Source organism: Gigantopelta aegis, chromosome 9, assembly GCF_016097555.1.
Source record: "Gigantopelta aegis isolate Gae_Host chromosome 9, Gae_host_genome, whole genome shotgun sequence".
NCBI classification, from domain to species: domain Eukaryota; kingdom Metazoa; phylum Mollusca; class Gastropoda; order Neomphalida; family Peltospiridae; genus Gigantopelta; species Gigantopelta aegis.
The window spans coordinates 20,721,091-20,742,071 of NC_054707.1; the positions used below are offsets into that span (position 1 = coordinate 20,721,091).

Below are 20,981 nucleotides of genomic sequence, written 5' to 3' on the forward strand. Positions count from 1 at the left end.
ACACCACTAGAGCATATTGATTTATTAATCATCGGCTGTTGTATGTTAAAGATTTGGTAATTTTTACATATAGTCTTAGAGAGGAAACCCGCTACATTTTCTGTCAATAACAAGGGATCTTTTATATGCACCATGCCACAGACATGATAGCACATACAACGGCCTTTGATCGTGATGCACTGGCTCGAACGAGAGATAGTCCAATGCGCCCACCGATGGGAATCGATCCGAGACCGACCACGTACCAAGCGAGCGCTTTACCACTGGGATACGTTCCGCCCCTACCAACTCCGATGCTGCAACATGCTTGAAATTTAAAATTTAAAAAACCACTCTTCTTGTTGGATTACGGGATAAAATAATATTTTTAATAACAAAAGATATAGATTTTATCATGTTTAAGCCGAATGATGAGTTTATTAACATAAACAATAGAGTCAGTTCCCCTTGTTGTCAAGCATAACCTGTGTGTGTGTGGGGTGGGTATTAAACATAGGCGTACTGGCTCACATTTGTGTGTGTGGGGACCGGCCTCAGTGGCGTCGTGGTTAGGCCATCGGTCTACAGGCTGGTAGGTACTGGGTCGTGCATGGGATTTTTAATCCAGATACCGACTCCAAACCCTGAGTGAGTGCTCCGCAAGGCTCAATGGGTAGGTGTAAACTGGTTCAACAAAGGCCATGGTTTGTGCTATCCTGCCTGTGGGAAGCGCAAATAAAAGATCCCTTGCTGTTAATCGGAAAGAGTAGCCCATGAAGTGGCGACAGCGGGTTTCCTCTCTAAATCTGTGTGGTCCTTAACCATATGTCTGACGCCATATAACCGTAAATAAAATGTGTTCAGTGCGTCGTAAAATAAAGCATTTCTTTCTTTCTTTCTTTCTTTGTGTGTGTTGGGTATTAAATTTCGCCCTCAAAAGAAAGTTTTAATTTTTTTGTTGAGAAAATTGACTCACCAGTCACACACTAAAACAATATAAAATGTTAAAAAGCGTGTACATGAAGACGTTACACGAATGAAGATTATGAATCTGTCATTAGCATATTGAAAACCGTATCTCTGCACGAGACTAATTCCAAAAGAAGTTATCATAGAGTCTTGGTGATATGCAGCCATCACTCACTATCAGGTGCTTTATCTACGGACGGGGCGTTACGTAGCCCAGTGGTAAAGCGTTCGCTTGTTGCGAGATCAGTCTAGGATCTATCCCCGTCGGTGAACCCACTGGGCTATTTCTTTTTCCAACCAGTGCTCCACAACTGGTGTAACAAAGGCCGTAGTATGTACTATAAAAGATCCCTTGCTGCTAATTGAAAAGATTAGCCTATGAAGTGGCGACAGCGGGTTTCCTCTCTCAATATCTCAGTGGTTCTTAAGCATATGTCTGACGCCATATAACCGTAAATAAAATGTGTTGAATGCGTCGTTAAATAAAACATTTCCTTCCTTCCTTTTATCTACAGACATGAATTAGTCTTGATCACGATATATGGTTTCAACTCAGTTTGTAGGATGACTACTACTTTATAGCACGCGCGCCAGCACAGGAGTCAAAATTCTTTCTACAACTTCCGTAAACAAAGGGATGTCTAAAAGAGCAACATTTCAAGCAAGGAACTGTGTTTAAAAAAAAAAAAAAAAAAAAAAAAACACACAATAATAATAATAATAATAATAATGATGATGATGATGATGATGATTTAACAACTAGAGAACCGATACTCATGTTTACATTCATGCAGTGATTTATGATTATTATCACACTTATGCTTGTTGAATCGCCTGTTAACGACAATTGTAGAACCCAGTTCATTCAGTGCACAGACTCACTGGGTCTCTTATATTCGAAGGGGCGGGATGTAGCCCAGTAGTAAAGCGCTCGCTTGATGCGCCGTCGGTCTCGGATCGATCCCCGTCGGTGGCACATACTACGGCCTTTGTTATAAAGTTTGTGGGGTAGTGGTTGGGATGGAAAAAGAAAGAAATGTTTTATTTAACGACGCACTCAACATATTTTATTTACGGTTATATGGCGTCAGACATATGGTTAAGGACCATACAGATTTTAAGAGGAAACCCGCTGTCGCCACTACATGGGCTACTCTTCCGATTAGCAGCAAGGGATCTTTTATTTGCGCTTCCCACAGGCAGGATAGCACAAACCATGGCCTTTGTTGAACCAGTTATGGATCACTGGTCGGTGCAAGTGGTTTACACCTACCCATTGAGCCTTGCGGAGCACTCACTCAGGGTTTGGAGTCGGTATCCGGATTAAAAATCCCATGCCTCGACTGGGATCCGAACCCAGTACCTACCAGCCTGTAGACCGATGGCCTGCCACGACGCCACCGAGGCCGGTGGTGGTTGGGACGGGGAAAAACAACCAGAGAATGGGTCCATCTACGACCCAAACACGTGAGGCGATCGTTCTACCAACTGATCAAAATCACACATGATGGGATGGTTTTAAACATTATTTTCCTTTTCGAGGGTACCGGACGTAGCCCAGTAGTAACGCGCTCGCTTGATGCGCGGTCGGTCTGGGATCAATCCCCGTCGGTGGATCCACTGGGTTATTTCACGCTCCAGCCAGAGCACCACCACGACTGCTATATATCATAGGCCGTGGTATGTGCTATCCTGTCTGTGGAATGGTGCATATAAATGATCCCTTGCTGCTAACGAAAACATGTGGCGGGTTTCCTCTCTCAGACTATATGTCAAACTTACCAAATGGTTGACATCCAATAGACGATGATTAATACGTCAGTGTGCTGTAGTGGTATCGTTAAACAAAACAAACTTCTTATATTCGAACAATGCTCCACGACTGGTATAACAGAGGCTGAGTAAAATCTAAGGGGAATCTTAATTTTTTTTTTTTTTAAATTTTAGAACAATATCGTTGTTGTTGCAAAAAGACCCACAGTTTCTTCTGAAAGTGATTGATCATACTCTATGAGCTAAAGAGCTGATAAAAAAATGTTGGGTGCAGGGGGTGTACGCACCCTCAAAACACCCTTTTCACAGACATTTTATATCCCTTTAGCTAAAATATAGGGTTATCAGCATTAGCGTCGTGCGCTTCGCCCCCTTTTTAAATTCCAGGATCCGCCCTGACATTGATGAACTATAATTGCGGAAGAAAAACAAAATTAAAGCATGCATATGCCCACTGATGTCTCCAATACCAGTACTATTATTATAGTTTGAAGCCACAAATTGACGAAGATTCGATATTTTGGAAAATGATGCTGGTTTTAGCCGCTAGGCACGATTTGCATCTGTGTTCAAATTTCCGCGAGATCACATACCCTTTAGTGGTCGTCCTTTCTGCCCCTGACGAAATCATGTGCGTGGTCAACGCTGTAATAGCGGTAGTCGAAGATACATTAGTCTGGATTATGGTGGTAACTCTCCTGTTAAAAAGATAATTATGTGCAAATACACGTATTATTCGTTGACTGCTGATGTTACGGCGTATCCCGCTACTCTGAGTTTGACCTCTCAGCTATGTAATATAATCACGTGTGATATGATATCCATCTAGACAACATGACCGGACCTAGATTGACAGAAGTAGGGGTGGTAGTACAACAAAAAAATATTTAAAAAAATATATATAAAAAATATATAAAAAAATAAATCAGGGCAGACACGTGTGCATGGAAGGTTTTTTTGGAGGTCGATCTCCCACAGCTCATAGCGAATTTTCTTCTTATATAATATAATATAATATAATATAATATAACATGGCTAGATCCCCTTAGAATATTCACTCGTCACAGTGTAACCCGCTCTAAATAAAATTTCTTCACATAAAGAAAGAAATGTTTTATTTAACGACGCACTCAACACATTTTATTGTTATATGGCGTCAGACATGGTTAAGGACCACACAGATTTTGAGAGGAAACCCGCTGTCGCCACTACATGGGCTACTCTTTCCGATTAGCAGCAAGGGATCTTTTATATGCGCTTCCCACAGGCAGGATAGCACAAACTATGGCCTTTGTTGCACCAGTTATGGATCACTGGTCGGTGCAAGTGGTTTACACCTACCCATTGAGCCTTGCGGAGCACTCACTGAGGGTTTAAAGTCGGTATCTGGATTAAAAATCCCATGCCTCGACTGGGATCTGAACCCATTACCTACCAGCCTGTAGACCGATGGCCTAACCACGACGCCACCGAGGCCGGTTTCTTCACAAAAGACAAGTGCCATTCACGTTTGGTACATTTACAACAGCCGCTGATGAAAAGTTGTGCTGGGATGTTATCAAACAAACATTCCTTTTTTTTTTTAATTCTTTTTTTTATCTCAAATGAAAACAGCAGCAGCACCACCACCATAAACACCACCACCACCACCACCACCACCACCACCATGATGATCATCATGATGATGATCATCATCTTTGATTGCTGTGTGACGCATAAGCCATCTGCGAGCGCAAGAGTCGTAAATACGTTTTATTTGGAGCCCATTGGGCTATTCTCGTTCTAACCAGTGCACCACGACTGGTATATCAAAAGCCGTGGTATGTGCTATCCTGTCTGTGGGATGGTGCATATAAAAGATCCCTTACTACTGGCGCCCCTAAATTTTGGGATAGTTATAATTTTATTATATATTAATTTTCATGTTTTTTACGACCCCCCTCTAAACCTCCCCAAAGTTCCCTTGGCATTCCACCTCATGTTACTGCCCCCGCCCCCCCCCCACCCCCTAAATGGATTTTCTGGATCCGCTACTGTCCTGTTTATGTCTTAAATGCGTGTGTAAATTCGGCCCAACATGATTCGGTAACAGGACTAATCGTTGTAACTAGTTTCGCAGATCGGCACAGTTAGTGACTTAAAGATGGCGTAATTTTCATAGTGTTTTTGATTAAAAAACAGAAAAGAAAAAGGAGTTATATATTAGCCACGAAATGTAGTACATGTAGCTGGCCTGAAAAAAGTACTCAAATTTAGTGCGGAACTAGGGTAGTAATAGACGCTACCCGTTATCTCTGAAATGAGCAGCTTGACCCCCAATTTTTTTCTAATTCACTTTAAGGGTGAGGGGTGGTAATATTTATATCCGCGGTGTTTATGTCGACTGATAGCCTGCAGGTAGGAGTTTTAGCCACATATGTTAATATTGTCGTCTTTGGGATATGATTTGGTAGTATACAACCTAGAGGGGCGGGACGTAGCTCAGTGGTAAAGTGGTCAGACTAGGACCTATCCCTGTCAGAGGACCCATTGGGCTATTTCTCGTTTCAGCCAGTGCACCACGACTGATACATCAAAGGCCGCGGTATGTGATATCCTGCCTGTGGGATGGTGCATATAAAAGATCCATTGCTACTAATGGGAAAATGTAGCGGGTTTCCTCTCTTAGACTATATGTCAACATTACCAAATGTTTGACATTCAATAGCTGATGATTAATAAATGAATGTGCTTTAGTCTAAGTGGTGTCGTTAAACAAAACAAACTTTAACTATTTAACGGTATGATTGCGAAACCTCACGGTTATCTATGCAACACAAAATAGTTTAACAAGGCAGTACCTACCCTAAAATAATTGTAGACGGTAGTAAAAAAAAGAGGAAAAGAAGTAAAATAGGGTCATCTCCAACTAGACTGAAAAGGACACTTCTAAATTAAAATGGCGGTTTTTTGCCCTATATTTTATGCACTTCCCGTTAGCTTTGGTTCTGTTTTAGACACCTAATTCAGATTAAAATGACAAAACTACTAGGGTTTTTTTGTCTGTTGTTTGTGTTTTTTTTAAGCCAGAGGGAAAATAACTTCAGTTTCCATTTCAATACGGCTAAAAAAGTGACTTATTTTTACCCCCAGTTAAAAGCTACCTTCACGCTATCGACTGTTCGTAATCGAATTTTACTGAAAGGTCGTTTAAGGCTAATTTTGCCGCAAGCGTAACAAACGCGAGCGTAAACAGAAACACATTCGTCGCATATTGTGTTTTAATGTCGGTAATAAATGGAATTAGAGAAAACATATGAAATAATATATCATTTCTCAAATTTGCTTTAATGAGAAATTGTTGTTTGACATTAGAAAAGAGAAGAAAAGATAATAAATATAAGGGCGTGTTCACACCTATCTGACTACCGTAAAACATTTTAAAATTCACTACTTTAGCTTACGCCAGTGGAATATCATGTCCATGTGACCTTTCATTCAACCAATTGAATCGCAGAATACAACAAACTGCTAGCAGCTTGATGCATTCGATTGTTTTTAGATTTATAAATTCTGCAATAAATAATGAATGAATGAATAATTAAACTTTTAACGATACCCCATCAAGGAAAACACATCAGCTATTGGGTGTCAAACAAATATGTATATGTAAATATATACATAACAATCGGCAGGAACACAGATATTGTAAGCACAGTGTAAACAGCTTTAAAAAGTCACATTGATACTTGTATATCAACACAAGATACCAAAAGTAGAATTGTTAACACCCCCAATCCCCCCCAAAAAACCCCAACAACCCCGCCCCCCAAAAAACCCCCAACAACAACAAAAAACCAACACCCAACCAAAAACCAACTAAAAACAAAACAATATTAAACAAAGAAACCGAAAACAAATCAAAAACAAAACAGACCAAGTCAAACAACCCACCCAAAACCAAAAATCCCCCAAAACAAACAAACAACTCCCCCCAAAACCCAATAAAACAAAACCCACCCACCCACCCGAAATAAAAAAAAAACCCTCCCCAAAACAAAGTAAAGCAAAGAAAACCAAACCTAGAAACAAATCAAAACAAAACAAAACAACGCTGTATTCAGACCATGAAAACATCATATGGAGTTGTGGCATAGAAATCAATATTGTACCGAACTGTCAACATAAAACAACATAAAAAAATATTACTTTGAAAACATGATCACAAATGCGTATAAAACTCATTTAAACATGTTTACCGTAGATAAAAAAAAAAAAAAAAATGCTGTGTTCTCCACTCTCAAGAAAAAAGCACAGTAGAATGTTTGACACTTGCTCCAAGGCGAGAACAGCGCACCCAAGTGACTGCCATAAACACATTATAGAAACCTAATAAAATCTAGGGGCTGGGGGCTCAGGGGCCAGGGCCCCCTAAATTTTGCGATAGTTACAATTTTATTATACATTATTTTTTATATTTTTTTTACGATTCCCCTCCAAACCTCCCCCAAAGTTACCTTGGCATTCCACCTCATGTCACTTCCCCCCTCCCTAAATGTATTTTCTGGATCCGCCATTGATTTAAGACTACGTTAGGTGCCAAAAATATATATTTAAAACAAAAATTCTACCTACACAATTATATCTTCAACTAATAACAAAGATTATATATTTTGCTAATCATAAATGTCAATATTAATTGATTCAAATGTATTACAATGGCACGTTCTTGTAGTTTATAATATGTATTTCTAATTTACCATTTCTCCATGAATCTTATGTTCTATTTTTCGTTTTCGTTTCGTTTTGTTTGTTTAGTTTTGGAGTCAACCCATTACTGTAGTCTATTTATGTCTTGTTGTGTTTGTTACACATGTACTTAATGCAATAAACTATTTTGATCGCTGCAAAATTCTTTCCTAGGATGCAGGTCCTTTCCAGGGCTCTAACGGGGCTCTAACAGGTCCTTTCCAGGGCTCTAACGGGGCTCTAACATGTCCTTTCCAGGGTTCTAACAGGTCCGTTCCAGGATTCTCACATGTCCTTTCCAGGGTTCTAACAGGTCCTTTCCAGGGTTCTAACAGATCCTTTCCAGGGCTCTAAAAGGTCCTTTCCAGGGTTCAAACAGGTCCTTTCCAGGGCTCTAACAGGTCCTTTCCATGGTTCAAACAGGTCCTTTCCAGAGTTCTAACAGGTCCTTTCCTGGGTCCTAACAGGTCCTTTCCAGGGTTCTAACAGGTCCTTTCCAGGGTTCTAACAGGTCCTTTCCAAGGTTTCAACATGTCCTTTCCAGGGTTCTAACAGGTCCTTTCCAGGGTTCAAACAGGTCCTTTCCAGGGCTCTAACATGGCTCTAACAAATCCTGTCCAGGGCTCTAACAGGTCCTCTCCAGGGTTGTAACAGGTCCTTTCCAGGCGTCTAACAGGTATTTTCCAGGGTTGTAACAGGTCATTTCCAGGACTCTAACATGTCCTTTCCCAGGGCTCTAACAGGTCCTTTCCAGTGTCCTAAGAGGTCCTTTCCAGGACTCTAACATGGCTCTAACAGTTCCTGTCCAGCGTTCTAACAGGTTCTGTCCAGGGTTCCAACAGGGTTCTAACGGGGCTCTAACAGGTCCTTTCCAGAGTTCTAACAGTGTCCACGCTTCTAACAGAGTTTGTAACAGATCCTTCCCAGGCTTTTAACAGGGTTCTAACAGGGATCTAACAGGTCCTTTTCAGGGTTCTAACATTGTCCTTTCCAGGCTTCTAACAGGGTTATAACAGATCCTGTCCACGTTTCTAACAGGGTTCTAACAGGTCCTGTCCACGCTTGTAACAGGGTTCTAACAGGTCCTTTCCTGGGCTCTAACAGGTCCTTTCCAGGGTTCTAACAGGTCCTTTCCAGGGCTCTAACAGGTCCTTTCCAGGGTTCTAACAGGTCCTTTCCAGGGCTCTAACAGGTCATTTCCAGGGTTCTAACAGGTCCTTTCCTGGGCTCTAACAGGTCCTTTCCAGGGTTCTAACAGGTCCTTTCCAGGGTTCCAGGGCTCTAACAGGTCCTTTCCAGGGTTCTAACAGGTCCTTTCCAGGGATTCTAACAGGTCCTTTCCAGGGTTCTAACAGGTCATTTCCAGGGCTCTAACAAGTCCTTTCCAGGGTTCTAACAGGTACTTTCCAGGCGTCTAACAGGTCCTTTCCAAGGGTCTAACAAGTCCTTTCTAGGGTTCTAACAGGTCCTTTCCAGGGTTCTAACAGGTCCTTTCCAGGGCTCTAACAGGTCCTTTCCAGGGTTCTAACAGGTCCTTTCCAGGGCTCTAACAGGTCCTTTCCAGGGTTCTAACAGGTCCTTTCCTGGGCTCTAACAGGTCCTTTCCAGGGTTCTAACAGGTCCTTTCCAGGGTTCCAGGGCTCTAACAGGTCCTTTCCAGGGTTCTAACAGGTCCTTTCCAGGGATTCTAACAGGTCCTTTCCAGGGTTCTAACAGGTCCTTTCCAGGGCTCTAACAAGTCCTTTCCAGGGTTCTAACAGGTACTTTCCAGGCGTCTAACAGGTCCTTTCCAAGGGTCTAACAAGTCCTTTCTAGGGTTCTAACAGGTCTTTTCTAGGGTTGTAACAGGTCCTTTCCAGGGCTCTAACATGGTTCTAACAGTTTCTGTCCAGCGTTCTAACAGGTTCTGCCCAGGGTTCCAACAGGGTTCTAACAGGGCTCTAACAGGTCCTTTCCAGGTTTTTAACATTGACCACGCTTCTAACAGAGTTTGTAACAGATTCTTCCCAGGCTTCTAACGGAGTTCTAACAGGGCTCAAACAGGTCCTTTCCAGGGCTCTAACAAGTCCTTTCCAGTGTTCTAACAGGTACTTTCCAGGCGTCTAACAGGTCCTTTCCAGGGCTCTAACAGGTCTTTTCCAGAGTTGTAACAGGTCATTTCCAGGACTCTAACAGGTCCTTTCCCAGGGCTCTAACAGGTCCTTTCCAGTGTCCTAAGAGGTCCTTTTCAGGGCTCTAACATGTCTCTAACAGGGTCCTTTCCATGGTTCTAACAGGTCCTTTCCAGAGTTCCAGGGCTCTAACAGGTCCTTTCCAAGGTTCTAACAGGTCCTTTCCAGGGCTCTAACAAGTCCTTTCCAGGGTTCTAACAAGTACTTTCCAGGGTTCTAACAAGTCCTTTCCTTTTGTGTGTATGGGTTTTTTTTCCTCAGTGCATTGGTACCGCTCTCCGCGAGAATGGTGAAGCGCCTTGCCTTGAACTTATGTGATGTTACGCCGGCACATAATAGCTACAACGGTGATTTTTAAACACCGAGCCGAAATGCGATCAGATATTGCGAGAATATTAAACACCGTCTGTTCCAAGAAAATCCTTTACGATCCTATGCTGACGATCGCATAGTTAAGTTGTACTTATGTGTCAGTGGACGAAGTTTTAAAATAGATCTACAACGTATCTTTGATATTCTCTGCGTTTCTATCATCTGTCTAAATAATTTATTAAGTCCTCAAAGAGCGCCTGTACTTTTTTACTTTTCCAAAAATATATCTTTGAAGGCCATAAACTGAGTTATGATTATCAAAACTCAGTTTATGAGTTTTGATAGTCATTACAGTTTTATTATTAACGTCAGCATACTGATCAATCTTTAGATGTAAGTCAATATGACACCCCCAAAGGCGTTATTAGTAATACATTAACCTTATTAAGTAGCAAATGACATACAAAACAAAAAGAAAAAAAGAGAGTTGCGAATGACATACTATTTCTAGATAATATGATGTGCCACTGGAGACCTCAACGAGAAATTTCAGATTAGCACAAGATATACTAAGATAATTTTGGCTTTTGATAATTCTGAATTATCGTTGATATAATCACTGATGACTTTTTAATGAATTTCTGTCGGACGTAAAATAGAAGCAAATGCACAATGCCGAGAGAGAGAGAGAGAGAGAGAGAGAGAGAGAGAGAGAGAGAGAGAGAGAGAGAGAGAGAGAGAGAGAGAGAGAGAGAGAGAGAGAGAGAGAGACACAGAGAGAGAGAGAGAGAGAGAGAGAGAGAGAGAGAGGGGAGGAGAGAGACACAGGAGAGAGAGAGAGAGAGAGAGAGAGAGAGAGAGAGAGAGAGAGAGAGAGAGAGAGAGAGAGAGAGAGAGAGAGAGAGAGAGAGAATTTGTTTGTGTGTGAGATCTGGTGACTGGAGAGACATTTAGAGAGATTTGTCCTGGGCGCCGAGACGAAACGACAGAGAGACCTTAATTGAGAGAGAGAGAGAGAGAGAGAGTAAGAGACCCAGGACATATAGAAGAGAGAGAGAGAGAGAGAGAGAGAGAGAGAGAGAGAATTTGTTTGTGTGTGCCAGATCTGGTGACTGGCATGGGTGATATTAAGATTCACTATTTGATTACATTTACTATAAGTTCAAGTTTATTTGTCCTGGGCGCCGTTTTACGAAACGATGTTAACGCTAAGATCACCTTAATTGCATAACTACCTTATGCACTTAATGTGATCTTAGCGCTAAGATCGCTTTGTAAAACGGGACCCAGGACATATACTTGAATTTCCCTCGATTGTTGGATTCCTCTACATTCGCCAATAAATGACAGGCCCGTAGGAACCTGGTATTTGCTGTGATTTCACAAGGTGCTAGATGCAGATGAGGTGCTAGATGCAGATGAGCGACCATCAGTCTTTATTAAGGTGTGTTTACAAAACACGATTTGTGTAAACGCAATTGAAAAGGAAAAAAAAAAGAGAAAAAAAGGTTGTTTTGTTTAACGACACCACTAGAGCACACTGATTTATTAATCATCGACTATTGAATGTCAAACATTTGGTAATTTCGACATATAGTCTTAGAGAGGAAACCCGCTACATTTTTTCCCCATTAGTAGCAAAGCTTCTTTTATATGCACATCCCACAGACGGGATAGCACACACCACGGTCTTTGTATACCAGTCCTGGTGCACTGGCTGGAGCGTGAAATAACCCAATGGGCCCACCGACGGGAATTGATCCTAAACCGACCTCGCATCAAGCGAGCGCGTTACCACTGGGCTACGTCCGGTACCATCGAAAAGGAAAATAATGTTTAAAAACACCCCATCAGGTGTGATTTTTTTATCAGTTGGTAGAACGATCGCCTCACGTGTTTGGGTCGTAGGATCCTCGGTGGACCCTTTCTCTGTAGTATGTGCTGTCCTGCCTGTTGAAAAATGTATATAAAATATCCTTTGCGGCTAATGGAAAAATGTAGCAGGGTCCCTATGAAGACTATGTGTCAGAATTACCAAATATATGACATCCAACAGCCGATGATTAATTAATCAATGTGCTCTAGTGGTTCGTTAAAAAAAAAACCCTGTTAACAGAGATGGAGCCAGTAATGTGGTGCGAACACATCACCTACGGACGCTAAATTCGATCATCATCACCACCACTGTACTAGCTCTTAACTAGCCAACCGGCGTTCATCAGATCGTTACTAAGAATCCCACTGTGTTAGCGGACCTTTATTCACCACTGGCCGTCAGGGCATCAGCTGCTGTACCGAGCGAACAAAGCAAATTAGCGCCAAGCACAAAGATCAGGAATTAGTCTCTGCGGTATTTAGGTCTATTTATACAGTAAAATCAGATAAATATACGGTTAAAGTTATTATCGTATCATACTGTCGGGCGTTCATTAAATTACGAAATTTCAAATCACGCATTCCTTGCGTCTCTGTCATTACTGGGCCAACTCGTTTGAAACTACCTTTAAAAAATAAAAGTTGTGTCAGTTCAATATAGTGTAGTCAATAAATATGGCAAAACGCAAATGAAATTTGAAAAATAATGATATTTAAATGTATATTTTCTATTCAACTTTGAGAGTGACATTTTCTTTAAATCTAAACTTTTCACCAATCCACTTCACAATCCAGGTTTTGTCTCTCAAACCACAAAAGAAAGAAATGTTTTATTTAACGACGTACTCAGCACATTTTATTTACTGTTATGTGGCGTCAGACATATGGTTAAGGACCACACAGATATTGAGAGAGAAAACCCGTTGTTGCCACTTCACAGGCTACTCTTTTCGATTAGCAGCAAGAGATCCTTTATATGCACCATTCCACAGACATGGCAGTACATACCACGGCCTTTGATATACCAGTCATGGTGCACTGGCTGGAATGAGAAATAGCCCAATGGGCCCACCGACGGGGATCGATCCCACACCGACCGCGCATCGAGCAAGCGCTGTACCACTGGGCGTTTAACTTGTACCATTGACTTGGTGAGTTTTACGTGCACCTTCAGAGAAAGATGTTTTAGCATACGCCTGTCATGGGCTTGCGCCAACTCTTCCGTCCATAACAGAAAAATCTAGTGCTGTGGAACAGGCCAGCTTTATTAGCTGGATGAGAAAGACACTCGGACCAATAAGCAACTCTCAAACATAACTGTATAAATTTCTATCAGCTTGATAATCAAAGAAGAAAGAAAGAAATGTTTTATTTATCGACGAACTCAACACATTTTATTTACGGTTATATGGCGTCAGACATATGGTTAAGGACCACACAGATTTTGAGAGGAAACCCGCTGTCGCCACTACATGGGCTACTCTTTCCGATTAGCAGCAAGGGATCTCTTATTTGCGCTTCCCACAGGCAGGATAGCACAAACCATGGCCTTTGTTGAACCAGTTATGGATCACTGGTCGGTACAAGTGGTTTACACCTACCCATTGAGCCTTGCGGAGCACTCACTCAGGGTTTGGAGTAGGTATCTGGATTAAAAATCCCATGCCTCGACTGGGATTCGAACCCAGTACCTACCAGCCTGTAGACCGATGGCCTAACCACGACGCCACCGAGGCCGGTTTGATAATGAAAGCAAACCGAGGATGGACCTAGGGACTATTCTAGAGAGGTGACAAAGTACAATATCTAGAGCGTATGGACCAACTCTCTAAAAAATGCATTTTAATGTAAACGTAAACAAATTGCTATGAAAGGAACACAATAATTTTCTTTGGGGGGGGGGGGGGGGGGGGGGGGGGGGGGGGGGGGAGGTCGTCTGGTACCCCTCGAATCCGCACTTGTCAAACAACGTGTCATCTTCATCTGTTGTCTGCCTAACTACACGCAATTGGCTGATGGTTTCGTGGTCAGGTTCAAAGCATCATTAATGACGTGCATACAGGCTGTTTTTTTTGTTTTTTTTTTTTAACTCAAACAGATTAAAGAGTCTCCGTCAACTGATCATGACATCTCTGGTTATCTCCCTTGTTATCAGTTGTCTTTCCTTTTTTTAATAATTGATTATTATCTTCTTCTTTTTTAAAATTTGACTTCGTTTGATACCAACAGGCTTTTATCGATGTTTATTTTTACTTTTTTTTATTACTATATATTTTTTTTTATTCTGTAACATAACCATCAAATGTTACCTTTTCGCACTATAACTCGACAAACGGTACAAACAGGCGCAGGTTTCACGACCTCTCAACCAATGCATCACGACTGGTATATCAAAGGCCGTGGCATTTGTCCCGTCTGTATGAAAGTACATGCCAGTATACAAGATGATCCTTAGCTACTTTTGGAAAAATATTTTCTCTACGAATACAAGCCAGACTTTTTCAAATATTAGATGTTCGTAACCGATGATGAATAAATCAATGTGCTCTAACAGTGTCGTTAGATAAAGCAAACTATATATTCTTACAAAATTAGTTTCTCCGGAGAGTGGCAGTCCTCTTGCGGACTTATGTTGGATGTGTCGTCTAATGAGAATACAGTTCCCATACAATATGACGACCGGCCTCGGTGGCGTCGTGGTTAGGCCATCGGTCTACAGGCTGGTAGGTACTGGGTTCGGATCCCAGTCGAGGCATGGGATTTTTAATCCAGATACCGACTCCAAACCCTGAGTGAGTGCTCCGCAAGGCTCAGTGGGTAGGTGTAAACCACTTGCACCGACCAGTGATCCATAACTGGTTCAACAAAGGCCATGGTTTGTGCTATCCTGCCTGTGGGAAGCGCAAATAAAAGATCCCTTGCTGCTAATCGAAAAGAGTAGCCCATGAAGTGGCGACAGTGGGTTTTCTCCCTCAATATCTGTGTGATCCATAACCATATGTCCGACGCCATATAACCGTAAATAAAATGTGTTGAGTGCGTCGTTAAATAAAACATTTCCTTCCTTCCTTGCTTTTGTATGCTTCCTTTAGATTACATAACTGATGAATCAAATGCTACATTCAATAAAAAAAAAAATATGGTCACCATTTCTATCTAGGGCGTAGCTCAGTGGTAAAGCGCTTGCTTGAAGCGCGGTCGGTTAAGGATCGATCCACGTCGGTGGCCCCATTGGGCTCTTTCTCGTTCCAGCCAGTGCTCAACAACTGGTGAAACAAAGGCCGTGGTATGTACTATCCTGTCTGTGGGAGTGTGCATATAAAAGATCCCTTGCTGCTAATCGAAAAACGAGTACACCTTGAAATGGCGACAGTGTGTTTTCTCTATATATATCTCTGTGGTCCTTAACCATATGTCTGACGCCATATAACCGTAAATAAAATGTGTTGAGTGCGTCGTTAAATAAAACATTTCCTTCCTTCCTTTCTAATGTTCAAAACTCTAGTGGTATATGAGCATGTTAAAATATATTGGAATTGGACCTTCCTTTCTTCCATTTTTATCTTTGTACTTCTGGCGCGCTCTTCAACATTTGAACAAATGGCCTCAGATTACAGTTATCTTCCCATTTGGTTGTCTGGAAATTTGCCCGCGCAAGTAGTCTGCTGTTTGACTGTGATTATTTCATGGCAGACAGCTATGAAGTGGCAACTATTTAACTGAAGTGACAGGGGAGAGCATGTAGTTTGTAAACATGTGTAACTTGTTGACCTTGAAGACTTGTTTATGGTAATTCCGGCCCATGCAAAAGTAGTGCTTTTTGTGTAAAATGGGAGTACTTCGGCCTGGTTTAGAGGGTGTGTTTGTTTAAACCAATATGCTGGGAGAAAGAGCTGGACAACAGGGGTTGTCCTTTTCAGGGTATGTGTCCCCCAGGCAGGCAAAGGTACATACAAAAATCCACGGGCCTGCTGATATTAATAAAAATGTTATAGCCACTAAGGCTATATAGAAACATATAGCGAAATTAATTAGTGTTTCACGCAGGTCGTGCTATATTTTCTTTTTACCGATTCGTCCTGTTGAGCTATCTGTTTTGTATCCCCCATTGACTTTCACAGTAAGTCACTGCCGTCAAGATCTATAGTTCATTTGTACTTTTTGTTACAAGACTAAAAGGTCTGTGGATGATGAAACATTCAAGTTACTGAAACAAACATGATTTTACACAACCACAAAGAACTGCTTCAAACACATGCCAGTGGCAGGCACAGACATAATAAGTATTACTATACTGGCAAGCTGCTAAGAATGACCAAGGGGCATGCCTACTAGGAAGAGTTAGAATTGTAAATATGGTCTAAATGAGCTTTTCTTTCGTTTTCAAAAATAGATTTGGATAAACGTGGGAGAAGGGGAACCGTGTAATCAAACCCTCGGCTATTGCCGTCTGACGTCGATGTTCTTGTTAGTTATTTTTGCTTAAAGCCGCACACACCCTAGTTCCATCCAGCGAAAATAAATTATAATTTGGTTAATCTACAAACCTGTAACACACTTAGATCACGTTTTTATCAAATGGAGTGAAAAAGCAGGTTTTATATCGATAAATACCATGGGAATCCCAATGTCCCAATTGCTTGAAATAATTTTGAAAGTTTGTATTCTGATGTCACCGGTAGATGTCGCTCGAAGCACAACAATGCCTACGTCACGACAAATTTCACAGACTTGGGGTGCGTTCTTTTCACCTCTCCTGGACATGTTCCAACTGTTCTGTCCTGGTTGTATCCCCTCTCCAGATATCGTAGGACTTAGCAAAATTATTGGTTTTAAGGGTTTGTAACGTTTTGTATTGAGATACTTACTTGTCTGAACTTTATTGTTACTGAAAATGTTCACGAACTGTGATGAAAAATCTCACAAATGAACAACAACAAATCGGATGTTGATTGCGCGAACCGTGCACAAGAAAACAAACCGAACCAAAATGATAACGGTCACGTGGTATACCAACGTCTGTGACAAATATCCCGTCTAAAAATAGATTAGACCTTGTCTGCTCAACGGTTTTTTCTCAAACGTGCGCCCGTTTTTTAGAAATACGAAAAATGCATTTTGTGGTATTACAAACACCAGGATTACCAGGATTACCAAAAAACACTTCAGGTGAATGGAAATGTATATTCTAAATAATAAACGGTAAGTAAAGTGCAATTTTATTTGTGAAAAAATGGGTTTAATAGCGAAAAACAACGCCGTAATGGTTAACAACTAGCCGTAACTAGGGTGTGTCCCTTTAAGTGACACCACTAGAGTACATTGATTTATTAATAATCAGCCATAGGGTGTACAAAAAACCCTGATATTTCTGACAAGATGTCGTCAGAGGAAGGAAGAAGGAAAGAAGGAAATGTTTTATTTAACGACGCATTCAACACATTTTATTTACGGTTATATGGCGTCAGACATATGGTTAAGGACCACACGGATATTGGGAGAGGAAACCCGCTGTCGCCACTTCATGGGCTATCAGAGGAAGGGAGGAAATGGTTTATTTAACGGCGCTCTCAACACATTTTATTTACGGTTATATGGCGTCGGACATATGGTTAAGGACCACACGGATATTGGGAGAGGAAACCCGCTGTCGCCACTTCATGGGCTATCAGAGGAAGGGAAGAAATGGTTTATTTAACGGCGCTCTCAACACATTTTATTTACGGTTATATGGCGTCGGACATATGGTTAAGGACCACACAGATACTGAGGGCGGAAACCCGCTGTCGCCACTTCATGGGCTACTCTTTTCGATTAGCAGCAAGGGATCTTTTATATGCACCATCCCATAAACAGGATAGCAGATACCACGGCCTTTGATGTATCAGTCGTGGTGCACTGGCTGGAGCGAGAAATAGTTTCGTCAGAGGAAGTCCGCTACATTGGCAGCATGGGATCTTTCATATGTAGTTTCTCACAGACAGGACAGACCGTTGATAAAACATTCGTATGAGTACTGGTTGATACGGGATAAAAGCAATCAGAGAATGAGTCCCCCGAGGGGATTCGATCGCACCCCTAAAGTACTCCAGGCGAGTGCTCTACCGACTTAGCCCAATCGGCGGATCCCAACCACTCCATATTATTGTTGTCACCTCATCAGTATTATAATAAGGTCACATTAAAAGAAAATTAGTTGATGAGCGATCTGAATTCGAGGTGTGATATTTGAAGACAAATGCTATGTTCACCATTGTTCCACAATGTCCTTAGTTGTTTGGGTTTTTTTTCAAATGATGTTGGTCATAGCAGTTGGTCAGAACTTATAAATATATGGCAAAAACAAATCCCCCTTAATAAACAGAGTATTCCGGACATGACAAAACGGAGAACTTTGTATCAAACGACCATTTATATACTGAACTCCAATGAAAACACGCTACCCAATTTTCACTTGTTATTACTCTATTTCATGTTGAGCGTGGTGTAAAACACACAACAACCCTAAACCTTGTGTACACTTTTTGAGTCCTGCCCAGTTCATAAATAACGCTGTGCATAATAATCGAAATCTGTTGTAATTTCAGGGAATGCATATTCGTAATGAACGGGTCTTTGTCCAATGGATCGAGTGAAATCGAAGACACGCAATGGCCCTCACCGGAGGCGGAACTGTTTGAGTTACCGTTCTTGTTTGACATTGCAGAAGCACGTGCTTGTCACGAGACCGTGCTTAGTAAACCATATCCGTCTGATGGTGAGTATTGTGATTTTAAACATACTGAAACCAAAATATATAAAGTATCTACCATTACCCAAACCCCAAAACAATCCCCCTCCTGTCCCGGAATTGGTCACCGGCTAAGTCCGGGGTGGGCGTGCCTGAACCTCTGTGGATATGGGCACGTAAATAGAGTTCCCATTCCCATTTCCCATTCCCAAAAACAATCCTCCCATGAACACCACCACCAACAAAACAAACAAAAAAAACAAAACAAAATACATGTAGTAATAATAATAATAAAACACAAACCCCAAAACCTAAATAAAAACAAAACAAAAACAAAGCTAAAATAAATATAAAAAGTAAAAAATAAAAACAACATAAACGAGAGACCCCCCCCCCCCCCCCCTCCAACAAACAACAAAACCCCCAAAACAAACAAAACCGAAACAAAACAAACCCAAACAATAAAATAACATCAGCGAACAAACAATTGCCAATAAGTAAGTACATGTATTGTACTTTGTGACGTTTGAACACATCTCTGATTATTTTACTGGACGCCTGTACTGCAATGCGACATTTGATGGCACAATTGTGGTACTTTACAGGATGCCTGTCCTGCAATGCGACGTTTGATGACATATTTATGGTACTTTACAGGACGCTTGTTCTGCAATGCGACGTTTGTTGACATATTTCTGGCTATTTTACAGGTCGCCTGTACTGAAATGCGACGTTTGATGACATAATTGTGGCTATTTTACAGAATGCCCGAACTGCAATGCGACGTTTGATGACATAATTGTGGTTATATTACAGGACGCCTGTACTGCAATGTGACGTTTGATGACATAATTGTGGTTATATTACAGGATGCTTGTTCTGCAATGCGACGTTTGATGACATATTTCTGGTTATATTACAGGATGCTTGTTCTGCAATGCGACGTTTGATGACATATTTCTGGTTATATTACAGGACGCCTGTACTGCAATGCGACGTTTGATGACATAATTGTGGTTATATTACAGGACGCCTGTACTGCAATGTGACGTTTGATGACATAATTGTGGTTATATTACAGGACGCCTGTACTGCAATGTGACGTTTGATGACATATTTCTGGTTATATTACAGGACGCCTGTACTGCAATGCGACGTTTGATGACATATTTCTGGTTATATTACAGGACACCTGTACTGCAATGCGACGTTTGATGACATGCTGTGTTTCAACTACACACTGGCGGGGCAAACGGTCTTCAAACCGTGTCCTACTCACATGCACCCTGGATTTAACCCAGAAGGTAAACATTTCTTTACAGGCCAGGAACGGATTTAGCAGGAGAGCCAACCTGGTATCGAACCTAACATCATAAGCGTACGAGACGGGGAGGGGGGGGGGGGGGGGGGTTAGGAGATGGAGCAAATTCTCAAATTCGGGCAAAACCGATAGAGATATTCGGCCAAAATGTGCTAACCTGAAGCTGAAACGTTTTTACCATTTATTTCCATCATTCTACCTTTAAAATTAGTTGTAATTTTTTTTATACAAATATGTAATGATTCGTTTGCAACCCTATATAGCCGTTTGGCAATAATGCTAATATGAATAAAACGTTCTTATCCAGATTCGGGCATTTTCGTTTAATTTGGGCAAAAGCCAGCCTGCCTCCGCCATACAAAAACGAGAGCCCGTACACCTATGCCGTAACATTGCACGCTACCAACATTGTCCGATGACGATAGCATAGACTGAATACCTCCCCCCAAAAAAACAACAACAAAAAAACAACGAAACAACAACAACAACAACACAAAAACAAAATAAAACAAAACAACAACAAACAAACAAAAAACCAACAAACTCCCCCCCCCACCCCCCAACAAAACAACACTGCAGTGTCATAGTATCGGAAGCAGGACTCGGGATAGACGTGTTCGAAACCCCAGTGGTATATGGACACTGTGACGGTACATGCTCTTAATTTCTTTTCGCCTGTGGCGATATTAATTGTTTTAGAGGGCCGTGTGCAGTTCCAATATGCACTTAGTCCAGGTGGGCACCTTGTTACGTAATACCTTCGCGCGACCGTGCATCCCGATATGCACTTAGTCCAGGTGTGGAGGCCATGGGCCAGTAGTTACGTAATACCTCCGCGAGTGCGGTTTTTACAACCGTGATTTTGGCGACTAGGCGTCATTGAGTCTGGCCATCTAAGAGAAAATTAGCCGGCGTGGTAGTTGGGGAAATAACTCATGATACGTGAGATACCGCGTTGTGCCCCCAGGCGATATTCGGTTTTATGATAAATAGCTAGGGTTTTAGAGATATCGAGGAGAAACATAGGAAGGCTCCCAGGGATCGCTATCCGTTTGGACTTGGTAATTATATATTTTCTGCTCTGTGTATAACTTTGATGTGATTGATGTGACTTTAAATATTT

General features: G+C 41.5%; 1 protein-coding gene across 1 annotated transcript in view; it reads left to right on the forward strand.

The window, feature by feature from the left end:
- Positions 1-18,410: 18,410 nt before the first annotated feature.
- The window catches only part of LOC121381494 (calcitonin gene-related peptide type 1 receptor-like), a 60,431-nt gene continuing 57,860 nt past the window's right edge, over positions 18,411-20,981 (forward strand). The window contains exons 1-2 of the mRNA XM_041510814.1: positions 18,411-18,564; positions 19,725-19,841. Coding sequence (XP_041366748.1) covers positions 18,411-18,564; positions 19,725-19,841 — 271 coding nt within the window. The remainder of the gene's footprint in view (positions 18,565-19,724; positions 19,842-20,981) is intronic.